Source organism: Mustelus asterias, unplaced genomic scaffold, assembly GCF_964213995.1.
Source record: "Mustelus asterias unplaced genomic scaffold, sMusAst1.hap1.1 HAP1_SCAFFOLD_609, whole genome shotgun sequence".
NCBI classification, from domain to species: Eukaryota; Metazoa; Chordata; class Chondrichthyes; order Carcharhiniformes; family Triakidae; genus Mustelus; species Mustelus asterias.
In genome coordinates, this window is record NW_027590559.1 from 189,459 (window position 1) to 205,047 (window position 15,589).

A 15,589-nucleotide genomic window follows, 5' to 3' on the forward strand; every position below is an offset into this window, starting at 1 on the left:
AGTTGAATCTTGACACAACATATCACGCTTTTAGCGTTGAGAAAACAACGCCCCAGTCTGCCTGCTAGGAACATGTTGGAAATAAATCTACCAGCGAATCACAAAAACAAGTTTCTGTTAAATGTGGATACAATCTTTTTGGAAGATTTTCGTTTCGAAAAATGGCTTGAAGGAGAGAAGAAAAGTGATCAGAATGAGGGAGGGTTTTTATGTTCGAGTATGTTACAGACACAGGGAAGAGAGTGCCTGCGGGGGTTTTGAACTGTGCTCGATGATTAAACCACCGTACCACTGACGTGAAGTATGGGCAACTAAAATACCCGAGGCGGGTTAACTAACGCACGTTAAAACATCGATTTTTTTTTGGTCAAAGTTTAGAACTGACATGGTTACATTTCCATTTGAGTAGGCCATTATCGGCTGTCCAAATAATGGTTGGAATGCGAGTCTTTACAGGTAATCAAGTCTTAGACGTACGGACAATGTGAGTGGAGAGAGGGTTAAGCACAGTTTAAAGAGATGTGTATTGTCTCCAGCCAGGACAGTTAGTGAGATTTTGCAACCCCAGGCAAGTCGTGTGAGTTACAGATAGTGTGGCATGAACCTAAGATCTCGGTCGAGGCCATCCTCATGTGTGCGGAACTTGGCTATCAGTCTCTGCTCAGCGACTTTACCCCAGTCCAACGCCGGCATCTCCACATGATAAAAAGTCTTGGAAAACCAAGGCGGAATAGTCTGTTCCGGCATTGATTCCAGAGCAGCATCACTCCTATTAACAACTACATCACTCCAAAAAAAAAGACCGAAAAAAATTCGGTAACGGTTTCTCAACTCAGCTTTTTAGAATCTGGAAAGTACACAATTCGGATGATAATCTTTTATTCTCCGAGTAGAATTTGCCCAACTTCCACAAGATATCAACAGAACTGAAGTCCATAATGCCTGGAAGCAGTTCCATTGCACCTTGATTGCACTTTCTGTCATCCCTTCACTCTCTTTGTAAAGTGTGATTATAAACTATACTGCAGTCTGGACCAGTAATAGATTGATTTTAACTGGTGCAGTACATCTTGTTTTCTATAGTATATAGTCCGACTGAAAAGTGACCCAGCTTACATATTTTCCAGGTTATCAGTTTAATTTTCCTTGCTTTTCAGCATTATTTAGTTTTTATTGATTCATTTGGGGATTTGCCCACACCTGGTTCTCTTTGAACGGAATGGCTTGCTCGGTGATCTCAGATTATTGAAGAATCTTTCAAATTGCTCTGCATTTGAGTTGGACGCAGGGTAGTCCAGGCTGGAAGGTTATCTTTCTTTAAAAACCCGACTGAAGCAGATGGGATTTTGCGACAGTCGACAATGGTTTTACCGTTCACTATTGGAGATATAATTTCAGATTTTTATTGAGTGCAAATATTTCAATCCGCCTGGAGTTTAAACTGGATTTGGAGATTTTAACGCAGGATCTCTGGAATATTATCCAGAGAGAATCCCGCTCCGCCACCGCCTCCCAGGTCACCTATTTGTCGTAACGTGATCCGAGAATTGTTTTGCTGATGTATTCCGCGTGGTCAGTTTGTCCACTTGATGCAGCTCATGTCCCACAGTCATATCATGAAATGTCTCCATTCCAGTTGGACAGCGAGCATGGAAATCGAAGTATTATCCTGAAAACATTTCGGAAAACCTTCTCATTCCTATGCTTTATTCCAACACTAACACATCTGATTGGTAAATAAATGGGTTTTACATTCGTCACTATATATATTTTTCGCATAGTTTCCACATCTGTCTGATATCTCTACAAATTTGGAACTCGATCTCAGGTATTTTTTGGAGCCCAGTGGAATGCCCACATAAACGTGGCCATGCAAAATTCATTTCACAAATCCAGCTGAATTAGTTCATTCATTCTTCTCTCAAGGCCTTGCGAGTTGTGCTCACATCATGGAAATAAAACATGGCGTTGAGATAGCGGTATGTTTGGTATTTTGATGGAGATATTTTCTGTCATACAGCTGAAAGCAGAGTTGCCACCCGAGATATTTGTGTTTGAATAATGCCGCTTTTCAGCTGCTTACCATTTGGTTAAAACTTTGCCTTGCCCACAAAAATGACAGGAAATGATACCGCTGCTCCCGGTTGCTGCAGACTGCGGCCCGCAGACATTTGGATCCGAATCGCCCCGTCATCGAACTTAGCCGTTGAAATCTTCATGTGCAGGCTTTTTAAAATGTCAACTGTGGTCATCCAATAACATACTGGACTCTTTATTGCTTGGCTTTTTTTAGGCTCACTGCTAAGCCTATCAGCAGCCAATGTAGGGAGGACGAAGCCTATGTTTGAACCAGCAGCACAAAGGCAGTCCCAGGTTAGTTATTTTTGATTCCAATTTTGGGAGGAATGAGTGACAGGTCAGTGCAGCCTAGAGCAGCTGCAGAATCCCGGCGGCTGGAATGATTTGATTTCAGTAAGAAGTCTCACAACACCAGGTTAAATTCCAACAGGTTTATTTGGTAGCAAATAACATAAGCTTTCGGAGCGCTGCTCCTTCGTCAGATGGAGTGGAAATGTGCTCTCAAACAGTGCACAGAGACACAAAATCAAGTTACAGAATACTGATTAGAATGGAAATCCCTACAGCCAGCCAGGTCTTAAAGATACAGACAATGTGGGTGGGGGGAGCATTAAACACAGGTTAAAGAGATGTTTATTGTCTCCAGACAGGACAGCCAGCAAGTCCAGGAGGCAAGCTGTGGGGGTTACTGATAATGTGACATAAATCCAACATCCCGGTTTAGGCCGTCCTCATGTGTGCGGAACTTGGCTATCAGTTTCTGCTCAGCGACTCTGCGCTGTCGTGTGGCGTGAAGTCTGCCTTGGAGAACGCTTACCTGAAGATCTTCAGGTATGCGTATCTTCAGGTAAGCGTTCTCCAAGGCGGTCTTCACGACACATGACAGCGCAGAGTCGCTGAGCAGAAACTGATAGCCAAGTTCCGCACACATGAGGATGGCCTAAACCGGGATGTTGGATTTATGTCACATTATCAGTAACCCCCACAGATTGCCTCCTGGACTTGCAGGCTGTCCTGTCTGGAGACAATACACATCTCTTTAACCTGTGCTTAATGCCCCCCCCCCCCACATTGTCTGTATCTTTAAGACCTGGCTGGCTGTAGGATTTCGCATTCTAATCAGTATTCTGTAACTTGATTTTGTGTCTCTGTGCACTGTTTGAGAGCACATTTCCACTCCATCTGACGAAGGAGCAGCGCTCCGAAAGCTTATGGTATTTGCTACCAAATAAACCTGTTGGACTTTAACCTGGTGTTGTGAGACTTCTTACTGTGTTCACCGCAGTCCAACGCCGGCATCTCCACATCATGATTTGATTTGATTAGACCGCGCTTCCTGAGGCCCGAGGCAGCGTCTAATTTAATTTGTTCCTGTATTGGGAGAGGGGTGTGGTCAAATCACCAGTGCGGTTCCTCAGAAACTTAATGCGGGATTGGACCGGAAACAGGGGAAGTCGCGGAGCGGCTGAGATGTGTGAAGCCATAGCTGGCCTGGGATGTGAAAGTCACAGCTGGCTTGGGATGTGTGAGTCACGGGAGAATTGGGATGTATGAAGTGATGGCGGACCCAGAAAGAGAAAAGTTTCGTTAGGTGCAGGCATGATGATCTGGTCACGATACGACAGTGAGAGTTTTTGCGCAGTGAGAGCTGTTTTTTGTGAATTCCTGCGCCACAGTGCGTGAGATCGTGTGTGGCAGTGATTGTGTTTGTGTGTGTGGTAGACAGAGTGAGTGGTTTGGCAGTCAGAGTGAGTGGCTGTGTGTGATGTCAATGAGTGCGCGTGACTAAGTGTGCGGACGTTGAAGTCAAATTGAGCGATTTTGTGCGCGCAGCAGTAAGAATCAGTGAGAGTCAATGGCAGTGACGGCATGTTTCTGTAACATTGAGTGTTGGCCTGTGTGTCACTGAGAGTGGGTGTACATCTGCAGCATTGAGGAAATGAGTGAGTTAGAGTGACTGTACCTTACTCTCAGTCCCACGACTCTCCATTACTCTCAACTTTCCCCTCCAAGATATACACAAGAACCAACGCGCAGTGACTGAGGATGAGTGAGTGAACAGCTTGAGACTGGGAGGATCACATAAATGCTGAAACCTTCGCTTGGTAATTTTCGCTAAATTTTCGCTTCAACTCTTCAAGTTAATGAAGTGACATTATTTTCATTTCTCTCAGCATTTCAAAATAATGTTCATAAAGCCTGAACAATATATTGAAGTTCAGTGTATTGTGGTGTCAAGTTTTATTATTCCAAAATGTTCTATCAGCAACTTGATGGAGAAAACATGCAAATATGATTCCCCGAACGACAAGTTTGCAAGAGCCAGATCCAGAACTAACAAAGCGAGTCCAGTGATCACAGTCTTTGCATCTAACAAATCTGTTGCATGCACCTTAATCTCTACACTAATCGCTCACATGCACATATGGGTATGTGGAAGAATGAGATTCTCAATCTCAGCTCGGACATTTTCTGTGAAAGGGAACAATTTCTTTCATTTTCTTTTACATTGTTGAGATAGGAACCCTCCGCAGTTCAGTGTATAGTTCACATGGTCAGGCAGTAAGCTACTGATTCACTTGGGAAATAATTTACTCCGCTGAATTGTTGCAGTTTTTCTGACCGTGTGGCGGGAGGTTTCCGATCTATTTCATGCTTTCAGAAACTTAATTTTTTGGACCACACACTGCTGTAAACGAAGACTCAATAAATACATTTGCTCCGGAGAGAAAAAAAAGACTATGTGCCGATGCATCGAGCAGAGCATTAACCTGCATGTGTTAGCAAACGAGTTTGCATATAGGAGAATCCCAAGGCATTTTATTCATACGTTAGGAACAAAAGGGTTGTAAGGGAAAAAATCGGACCTCTCAGGGACAAAAGTGGGGACTTATGCTTGGAGCCCAAAGAGGTAGGGGAGATCCTAAATGAATACTTTGCGTCGGTATTCACTAAGGAGAGGGATGTGTTGACTGGGAGTGTCTCGGAGGGGAGTGTTGAACCGTTGGAGAAAATCTCCATTACAAAGGAGGAAGTGTTAGGTTTGTTAGAGAATATAAAGACTGACAAATCCCCAGGGCCTGATGGAATCTATCCAAGGCTGCTCAGGGAGACGAGAGGTGAAATAGTTGGGCCTCTGACGCAAATCTTTGTCTCGTCACTGGACACAGGTGAGGTCCCAGAGGATTGGAGGATAGCCAATGTGGTCCCGTTATTTAAGAAGGGTAGGAAGGATAACCCGGGTAATTATAGGCCGGTGAGCTTGACGTCCGTGGTGGGGAAGTTGTTGGAGAAGATTCTTAAAGATAGGATGTATGCGCATTTAGAAAGGAATAAACTCATTAACGATAGTCAACATGGTTTTGTGAGAGGGAGGTCATGCCTCACGAACCTGGTGGTGTTTTTTGAAGAAGTGACCAAAATGGTTGACGAAGGAAGGGCCGTGGATGTTGTCTATATGGACTTTAGTAAAGCGTTTGACAAAGTCCCTCATGGTAGGCTAGTGAAAAAGGTTGGATCCCATGGGATAAAGGGGGAGGTGGCTAGATGGGTGGAGAACTGGCTTGGTCATAGAAGACAGAGGGTGGTAGTGGAAGGGTCTTTTTCCGGCTGGAGGCCTGTGACTAGTGGTGTACCGCAGGGCTCTGTATTGGGACCTCTGCTGTTTGTGATTTATATAAATGATCTGGAAGAAGGAGTAACTGGGGTGATCAGTAAGTTTGCGGACGACACAAAACTGGCAGGACTTGCAGATAGTGAGGAACATTGTCAGAGGCTACAGAAGGATATAGATAGGCTGGAAATTTGGGCAAGGAAATGGCAGATGGAGTTCAATCCTGATAAATGCGAAGTGATGCATTTTGGTGGGAATAATGTAGGGAGGAGCTACACGATAAATGGAAGAACTATAAAGGGTGTAGAGACGCAGAGGGACCTGGGTGTGCAAGTCCACAGATCTTTGAAGGTGACGTCACAGGTGGAGAAGGTGGTGAAGAAGGCATATGGCATGCTTGCCTTTATAGGACGGGGCATAGAGTATAAAAGTTGGGGTCTGATGTTGCAGATGTATAGAACGTTGGTTCGGCCGCATTTGGAATACTGCGTCCAGTTCTGGTCGCCACACTACCAGAAGGACGTGGAGGCTTTGGAGAGAGTACAGAGGAGGTTTACCAGGATGTTGCCTGGTATGGAGGGGCTTGGTTATGAGGAGAGATTGGGGAAACTGGGGTTGTTCTCCTTGGAAAGACGGAGGATGAGGGGAGACTTAATAGAGGTGTATAAAATTATGAAAGGCATAGATAGGGTGAACGGTGGGAAGCTTTTCCCCGGGTCGGTGGTGACGTTCACGAGGGGTCATAGGTTCAAGGTGAAGGGGGGGAGGTTTAACACAGATATCAGAAGGACATATTTCACACAGAGGGTCGTGGGGGCCTGGAATGTGTTGCCGGGCAAGGTGGTGGAGGCGGACACACTGGGAACGTTTAAGACTTATCTAGACAGCTATATGAACGGAGTGGGATTGGAGGGATACAAAAGAGTGATCTAGTTTGGACCAGGGAGCGGCGCGGGCTAATTGTTCCTGGTTTCTCGTTTCAAGGCTTCATTCTACGATCATCTTGCTGGTGCCAGTACAGAGTGATACTGCGGATAGTTGGGAACCTGTCTCGGGGGCAGGGGATTCATATGGTGTTCGTGGAAGTGGAAATGACTAGGGTTGGGAAGCATTTTCCGATCGGGGCCATTGTGATCTCCTGGACTCGTTTCGATCGCCTCAGGGGGTCGGAGAGGAATTTCCCAGATTTTTTTTTCCCCATATTGGCCCTGGGGTTTTTCACTCTGGGTTTTCGCCTCTCCCTGGAGATCACATGGTCTGGAATGGGGGGGTGGGGGTAAGTTAATAGGTTGTAATGAACAAAGCATCGTAGCTGTGAGGGACAGCTCGGTGGATAGGATATTGGTATGTAGATAGGCTGGAAAATTGGGTGGGGATCCTGGATTCAGGATTCAATCCTGGACTGGGGAGCGGCGCGGGCTTGGAGGGCCGAAGGGCCTGTTCCTGTGCTGTATTGTTCTTTGTTCTTTGTCTATACAGGGTTAATAAAAATGTTCGTCTTGTATGATGCTCTTGTTCTATGGTATCTGAAATACATAGTTTCAGTCTGCATAGGATATTTCAGGAACTAAAACGGGGGGTCGTGTAATTCTGAATAACGAGAACGAAATGTGAGTGTAGAAACTTGGGAATAAGGGAGACAGCGGTTGCCCTGCAGATAAATTGGGCAGTAAGTGCGCTCAGGGACGGCATTTTGTGGCAGAAGGCCGAATAAGGGGGGATCTCCCGGCTACAGGAAGCATATTTACCGGGGATATAAAAAAAACTGTAGAAAGCCGAGCTAAGAGGAAATAAAAACGAGAAGGAAAAGTAAGAGGTCACAGTTGGCATACGGGGAAATTTCGGTCGAGAACAGAGAATAATTAATCACTATTCCGAGCCAATTACAATTAAAACCGAAAAAAAAACGAACTGCCACTGCTGCAAATGTGAGAGAAGGAAACATAGAAATGGAGGCAATATTCATCACCTGCTGAAGCGTTTCCAGAGAGAACGAGAGATAAGGATTTTCTTCTATTACCTTTGATCGAAGTGGGGACAATAAAGGGAGAACTAGGTTATTCCAGTGCTGTTGAGCAACAATTATCAATTGAAAATCTAAGCTGATAAACTTGTTAAGGCAAAATATAAAATATGTATTTCGGGCAGCACAGTGGCACAGAGGTTAGCAGTACGGCCTCACAGCGCCAGGGACCCGGGTTGAATTCCAGCCTCGAATGACTGTCTGTGTGGAGGTAACACATTCTCTCCGTGTCTTGCAAGGATTTCCTCCGGGTGCTCCGGTTTCCTCCCACGGTCCAAAAATGTGCGGATTCGGTTGATTGGCCTTGATGAATTGCTCCTTTGTGTCGGGGAAATAGGAATGTAAATATGAGGGGTTATGGGGATGGGACCTGAGTGGGATAGTTGTCGGTGCAGGTTCAATGGGCGAAATGGCCCCCTTCTGCACTGCAGATTCCATGATTCCAACTGCTTTCTCCAATGTTGCTTAAAATTTGAACACTTTTCATATTAAAGTGATAACTTGTATTGATCTTGCGCTTTCTACATCTCCTGACGTCATAAAGAGACACAGTGTCAAATAGACATGTATTAATGTTTAATCTGCTTTCGTTTCCGTAATTTAGGACATTAATCATACGAACACGAGTGTTTTAAATCCATCTGAGTGCTCAAGTGAAGCTCGCCTGTTCATATTTCATCCAAATGATCGCATCAAACATAATGGCACCTTCCATAAGTACGGACACTCTATACAGCACGACCTTCAAAAGAGATTATCCGACATCGCAGCTGCAGCACCGAGTGTACAGCATTCCCAGCGCACTGGCATTCTGAAATCATTCCACTTGTGATGGAAAAATAAACAAGCGAAAGCAGAGAAGTGGCGGTCCGTTTCACCAAAAGTGGCTCATCCATTTCTGTCCCCACATGTTATCTAAAAACTGCCGACTACCTAAAATAATTGATGAGCTTGCAGACTCCAATAATTATCACAATTTTATTGCAGGTCCATAAATGTACTTCAACTTTCGATCGATATCAATACGCTATAAATTGTAATTATTTCACTGTGAAATTACAATTATAATTCCACTTGTGATGGAAAAGTAATTGTAATTTCTGCTTAACCCAGTTGTGTTGATTTATTTTACTAGTTTACAACTTCAAAATGAACTTCTAATTGAAAATCGTTTGGAAACAAATATTGTTGTGAATTAATTGCATCAATTATAATTTGTCTGTGGGATCGTACATTCGCGCCATTGCCTGAATATTCAGTCACGTGCAGCAGTCGTTTTAGTAATTCGATTTTTCCCACATCGCAGCGTCCTTCTCAGCTCTGCCCTGAATTTGGATTGGGTTAGAGCGTACATACACGTGCTGGTACAACAGTTCAGTGCACTGAGCATGTCAGCGCTTTCATGAATCACAGCAACAGGGTGGTTGAAGTCGGGGAAACTGTAGCTTTCAGTGAGCCGTGAGAAAAGGAAGAGGCCGATTGTCGGCATCCACAACAAGATGAAACTCGCCGAGGCGGCAAAGAGCAACACCAGGGCTTTCCTCCGATTCTGCATCTCGGGGTCCCCAGAACTGTGAGCATCTCCCCGGAATCCCCGCCGGGCACGACTGGCCGCCAGGACGTGCCTGACTGTCAACAGGTTGAGCAGCACCACAGCCAAGTAAGGAACTAAGGGATTTAAAATAATGTTCATCCAGTCAAATGCTCTCCAGGCCTGCTTAGATTCAATGCTGAGACCGTCTCTATGTTCGTTTTGCAGGTTTTTATGATCATAGTAATGTATATTTGTGAAATAATTTGGGATTCTTCTGAAATATGTCGCAAGATAAATCACCACAACCACCAGAGCTGCAGATTTCGGAGTACAGTAAGTTCCTCTGAACTTCTGGCAGCAGATTGCCACGAAACGGTCAAAGGTGAAGGACACGGTTAGCCATACTGAGCAGTCAATCACAGCGGTACTCATGATGGAGTTGAGGCCATAGGCTACGCTGTTAAGGTAAAGCACCTGTGGGAAATTGGGAACCAATATATGGTTTACCAGAACAAGAAATGAGAGGACCAGGACGTCTGCCGTGATCATGGCGACCAGGTAGATAGTAGTGCTCTTGCACAGACCGCAGTCTCTGAGTTGGAGTGTTAGCATCGTGATTAAGTTGGCTGCAATAAACAACAATTAAGAGAGGTTAGACAAAAGAGCTACATGACTTAGAGTGAGTTCGATAATGTGAAGCCAATGTCCATTGGCTCAAATGCAATATTTAATTTAACACTGTTATATGTTCATAATAGCCCCCACCCTGAAAACTTCAAACACTCTGCAGTACAGCAATTCTCCTTCAATTTTACTGGAATCCATGCTTCAACGTTCCGGTTTCTGTCGTCTATCTAACTTACGCCTGTAACTCGCTGCCACGTTTCTCTTCTCCAATCAGATGTTTTGTAAAATGTCCGACATGACGGCAAGGTGAGATCTTTAGTGATAGATATCCACAGCTGGATATCTGGATGGCTTGGCAGCTAAACAAATGGAGCACAGAATGCAGACAAGAAATCAAGGATTCTCCAGCGCCTAGATTTGGAAGACTGCAAATATGAAAGATGGTCGTGATGTTGTATTAAATTAACGGTGCACTGGAGGGCATGGCCATGGAAGAAATTGGAAGTGACAAAGCGAATGTTACATGCTCGCGTACAGTTCCAGGGCATTAGGAGGAAGACACGGAGAATGTTAGCATTCATTTCAAAGGGGCCGAGTGTAGAATTGTGGAACTCGTGTTCAGCGTTGAAAATAAGTTTTGTGACACCCCCGAGAATTCTGTGTGGAGCTTTGCGCTTCTGACACAAGGTTGGGAATACTTGCATTTTTGGAAGCACTCAGTGATAGCAATTGCGAGCTTTTGACTGACGAGGCAACGTTCGACATGTGGGGGCTATAAAAATTAGAGTTCTGAATTGTGAGAGATGAAACAGTTGCAAACGTTTAATATTCTGGCGGGAGCTTTTCAGTCCAAATGCAAAGTGGATACTTGTACCATATTACATTTACTTAAAGAAATATGTTACGTTAATGCAGGCAGTTATGGTAAGGTTAACTACAATGCTTCACTGCCTAGAGCGAGTGTCTTATGAGGAAAGGTTAAACAGGTTGGGACTCTACTCATTGGAATTTAGACGAATGAGAGGTGATCTCAATGAAATGTAGAGGATTTTTAAGGAGCTTGACAGGGTAGATGCTGAGAGGATGATCGACCTCATGAGAGAGTCTAATGCTACAGCAGATTGTTCCGGCACAAAGGGGAACCCATTTAAGAATGAGGTGAGGATAAATTACTTCTCTTGGAGGATTGTGATTCCGTACAATTCTCTGCCCAGAGAGCTGTAGGGGCAGAGTCCTTGTGCAAATTTAAGATTACAAAGTGTATGTATTTATTAGTCACAAGTAGGGCTTACATTAAAACTGGAATGACGTTCCTGTGAAATTCCCCTCGTCGCCACAGTCCGGCGCCTGTTCGGGTCAATGCACTTAACCAGCACGCCTTTCAGAATGTGGGCGGAAACCGGAGCACCCGGAGGAAACCAATGCAGTCACGAGGAGAACGTGTAAACTCCACACAGACGGTGACCCAAGCCGGGAACGAACCAGGGTCCCTGGCGCTGTGGAACAGTGGTGCGAACCACTGTGAGACCGTGCGTAAGGCTGAGATGGATCGACTTTTCATCAAAAAGGGAATCAAAGATAATCGGAAAAAGACAGGAAACTGGACCTGTGGAATCGGATCAGCCACGATCCAGTTTCATGATGCAGCAGGCTCTCGGGGTCGGACAGCCTGCACCTGTTCATATTTCGTATACTATTATGGTCTAATCTGGGAGACCACATGTAAGATATTCAGTTGTACATATGCTGTTTCCCATTTATGATATGTATGCACAATTGTATATTCACTCAGAGCGCCATTAGTCTGTAGAATTATCTTCCCAAGGGAGCAGTAGCGACAGTGCCATTTGATAAATTCAGGACTAAGTTAGGTTAATATTTGGAGCTGCACTAAGCGAATATTTATGGTGTAGAGCAGGATAGTAGAATGAACATCACAGTCGGATTATGAATGAAGTGATTGATTAACGTGGAAGGACAGAATAGCGCTCCTCTACTCTGTTCCTCGTATTGTAGCATCATTATTTCTGCATAATTGGACATTATCTGAGTTTTGTAGTCGGCTCATATTATTTCATTCCTGGTTTTCACCACAGTTATGATATCGCCGGCAATATCCACTCTCATACCCCCATTCACTGGGTGTTCTTAAAGTTAGATATGACCAAACTTCCTGACCCAGTTCAGGCCATGAGGAGAGACACATTTACGACTCAGTTAGATGTATGCGAAATGGCTGCCATGCATTCGAGGATATTACCGCGCTATTGTTTCCTGAAGATAATCAATAGATTTAGTGTTTGATTCCAATTTTGGACAGCATGTTTGCCTTGTGGCACACTCAAACCGTATGTGTTTGTGATGCGTTTTAGATGAAGCGTGGAAGTGCTGCGGGAAAAATGCTGAATCATTTGTTGGTATTGTGCGAAGGAGAGGACAGAAGCAGTTGGCGAATGCCAAACTGGCAGGAACAATGTAACAGCTGAAGTAAATTTCTATGTTTACATTATGCAGGTCAGTACATCATATTTGCTGCTCAAAATCTGATACTCCTTACTCTGGGGGTGTAAGGACCAGATTGTTTAAGTGCTTTGAGAATACTCCAATTCATCAAGACCGACCCATATCTCCAGTTACCAGCCGGTTAATTCTGTACCTGGCAGTCACACTAACGTCACTATCCATGGGCATGATGCGGAAATGCCAGCGTTGGACTGGGGTAAGCATAATAAGAAGTCTCACAACACCAAGTTAAAGTCCAATCGGTTTATTTGGTCGGCAAACTTTCGGAGTCTCGCTCCTCCTTCAGCTTCACTCACCTGAAGAAGGAGCGAGACTCCGACAGCTTGTGCTACCAAATAAACCTGTTGGACTTGAACCTGGTGTTGTGAGTCTTCTCACTGTACTATCCATGGGCGACACCTTTGTTCGATTGAGGCTGAGTGCAAGGCTGCGGTAGAGCAGCATATTTTAATATTACAACGTGATAGATGTCTGAACTCAATATTCATTTCAAATATTTCAAACCATAGTTTATAACGCACTGCCTGCATAATTTTGTTTATGCCGATTTGCCTGCTTTTTGCCTTTTTCTATTTTCCTGCCTTCCGACACTGCTTTCATTCTTCAACGATTCACACCCACACTCGGTAAATCACTTACTTATTTATTGTAACGTTTACCCTTCCATTTGTATTTTGTACCATGAAACGTGTTGCCATTTAATCTCCCCTACCTCCACACGCGCTGTCCGATTTTTACTGCCCTCCTCACTTCCTCTTGCACAACGTCCACCATCAATCTCTCTTCTTGAATTTCTGAATAAAAAAGGCTTTGAGCTGAATCGTTCAGTCTGAACAATCTTCACAGACCCAGCCACATTTTCTGAGTATTTCAATCATGTTTTTTTTCTTGTTCATGGCGTTATGCAACAAAATGCGACAAGAGGGACTAATCCAACAGCGGATGTGAACAAAGTCCACATCGACACGAGACTAAAATAGTGTGCAACTGAACATTGACTGCTTTCTAACTATCATATTGCTGTAAAATTGATAAATGAAATCAACACACTACAGTATTGTGCGTTAAAATGGACTGCGGACAATTATGTCTCATTACATGGGGAGTCAGTAGCATAGTATTGTTGTCAATGGACTAGTAATCCAGAGACCCAGGGTGGGGCTCTGAGGGAAAAAGATAAAATGCTGTAAAACTCAGCAGGTCTTGCAGCATCTGCAAAGAGAGAAAAGAGCTGACGTTTCGGGTCCACATGACCCTTTGCCAAAGTTAAATTGCTCTTGGTGAGTAAGTTTGAATCCTATTAATGTTCTATAACGGGTTCACTAATGTATTTCAGGGAAGGACATTTGGAGTCCTTATTTGGTGTCTCCTGTATCTGATCTGCAGCATTGCCTTCAGCGATGGGCGATCAATTACTGGCCCAACAGGCGACGGCCATATTTGATGCACGAATAAAATAAATCAGTCAAGCATCACGTTGTAAACAATATCAGAGAAAATGGGTCAGAAAAATATCAGAATGAAGTCACATTTGGATCGCACAATTATTACCACTGCTGCCTCACAGCGCCAAAGGCACAGGTCCAAAACTGACGTTCGGTGAGTGTCCATGTGAAGCCTGCACCTTCTCCACGTATCTGTGTGGGTTTCAGAGAGGTTATCTTCCAACTATCTCAATAAAATAAATGCATGTTAATGTATTAATGTTCAGTCTGCAGGATGTCTGCATAAATGCAACCATTGCATTTTATTTGGCTGATAACCATTTTTCTCTGACAGATGCTCCTCGTTTTGCTGAATTTATCCTGCATTAACTATTCATCTTATTTCAGATTTCCAGCATCTGCTGTGTTTTCCTGTCACTAAGAAGACATAATTGGAGGAAAAAAGCGAGCTCGGATGGTTCTTGGTGGAGACGAATTTACTGGGAGCAAGCGAGGGATTTGCGTGATCAGAGAATTTGAAAACAGATATATTACAGCAACGGGATGCAATGCAGATCGGAGAACACAACAACCATTGGTGAAGTGAATACACGGGCAGCAGAATACTGGAAGAGTTCAAATTTACAGCCAGAGAGATGGAAATGAATGCATTATCTGTACCGAACTCGCAGAAGGAAGGATTTATGTTTTATCAATAGAATAAAGCGAAGATGTATCAACAGAGTTTAACACTGAAAACAATTTCACAGCTTACCGGGTATACATAAAGCCGCGACGATACAGTAAAAAACACCTTTAATCCTCAGAATTATTGCTTCCTCCATTTGATGTCCCTCCTGTGTGCGTTTGCTCTCTGGCAGAACACCACATCATTTTATTAAAAGACGACCCGTTACTTATACACTAGTAATAATTCCAGAGGGATAAATAGTTGTGTAATTCGCTACATCATTACAGTACATTAAACAAACATTATTGTTTCAGCATTTTTACGTGGCAGCCAACACGGCTTATTTGAGAAACATCTAAACCAAGGACACATGAAGGCTTCAGTCACTTGGAGACCACGGGTTACTATTATTATATTTCACATTCAAAAGCTCATTTAACAATTGCATAACATATATTTTCCCAAGATGTCACATTGAGAAGCTCCACTGATAAGTCCATTCACAAATTCATGAAATAAATGATAGTGTGTATTCATGAATCACACAAGGATTTGAGTTTCTGTTTACACAAAGTTTCCTGCACTGTCTTGATTCTTTGATTCTATGATTTATACCTCAAACTATTCAAACCCTGCCAACAATCCATGTGTATCCTTTTTCTATGTCAAAATATGTTCTGACGCTTGTTTAATTTATAAAGAGCAAACCAAACGTCCTCTCTGTGCCTGATTCATCTCCCTCCAAAAGGACACACCCACAGCAACAGCCAAGTCACTCGATTACGACCTTGAAAGTTTTAGTGAAATATGGGAAATCTATTGCCAGTGTATAAATTACACTTATATTCAGATTCTCAGAAGCTGCATGAAATTTGCTTTATTCTAGCACATTTACTTTATTTAACAGTGCGTACTTTCGTGGCGATGGCATTGTCTGAAGTTTGTAACAAATCTGTGCCACTTTTGGTTTTAAAAAAGACACAATTTAGACGAAGCAGTGAGTTCGGGAGATTGAAGTAACAAATTATACACCAACGACAGAATATGATCATTGTAAACAATGATCGGGGTCCCT

At 43.6% G+C, this 15,589-nt stretch overlaps 1 protein-coding gene across 1 annotated transcript; it reads right to left on the minus strand.

Moving 5' to 3' along the window:
* Window positions 1-8,970: 8,970 nt before the first annotated feature.
* LOC144487137 (putative G-protein coupled receptor 139) lies at window positions 8,971-9,861 on the minus strand. Its single transcript, XM_078205196.1, has one exon. It carries the CDS (start codon window positions 9,859-9,861, stop codon window positions 8,971-8,973), a length of 891 nt encoding a protein of 296 aa, XP_078061322.1.
* Between the last annotated feature and the right edge of the window lie 5,728 nt (window positions 9,862-15,589).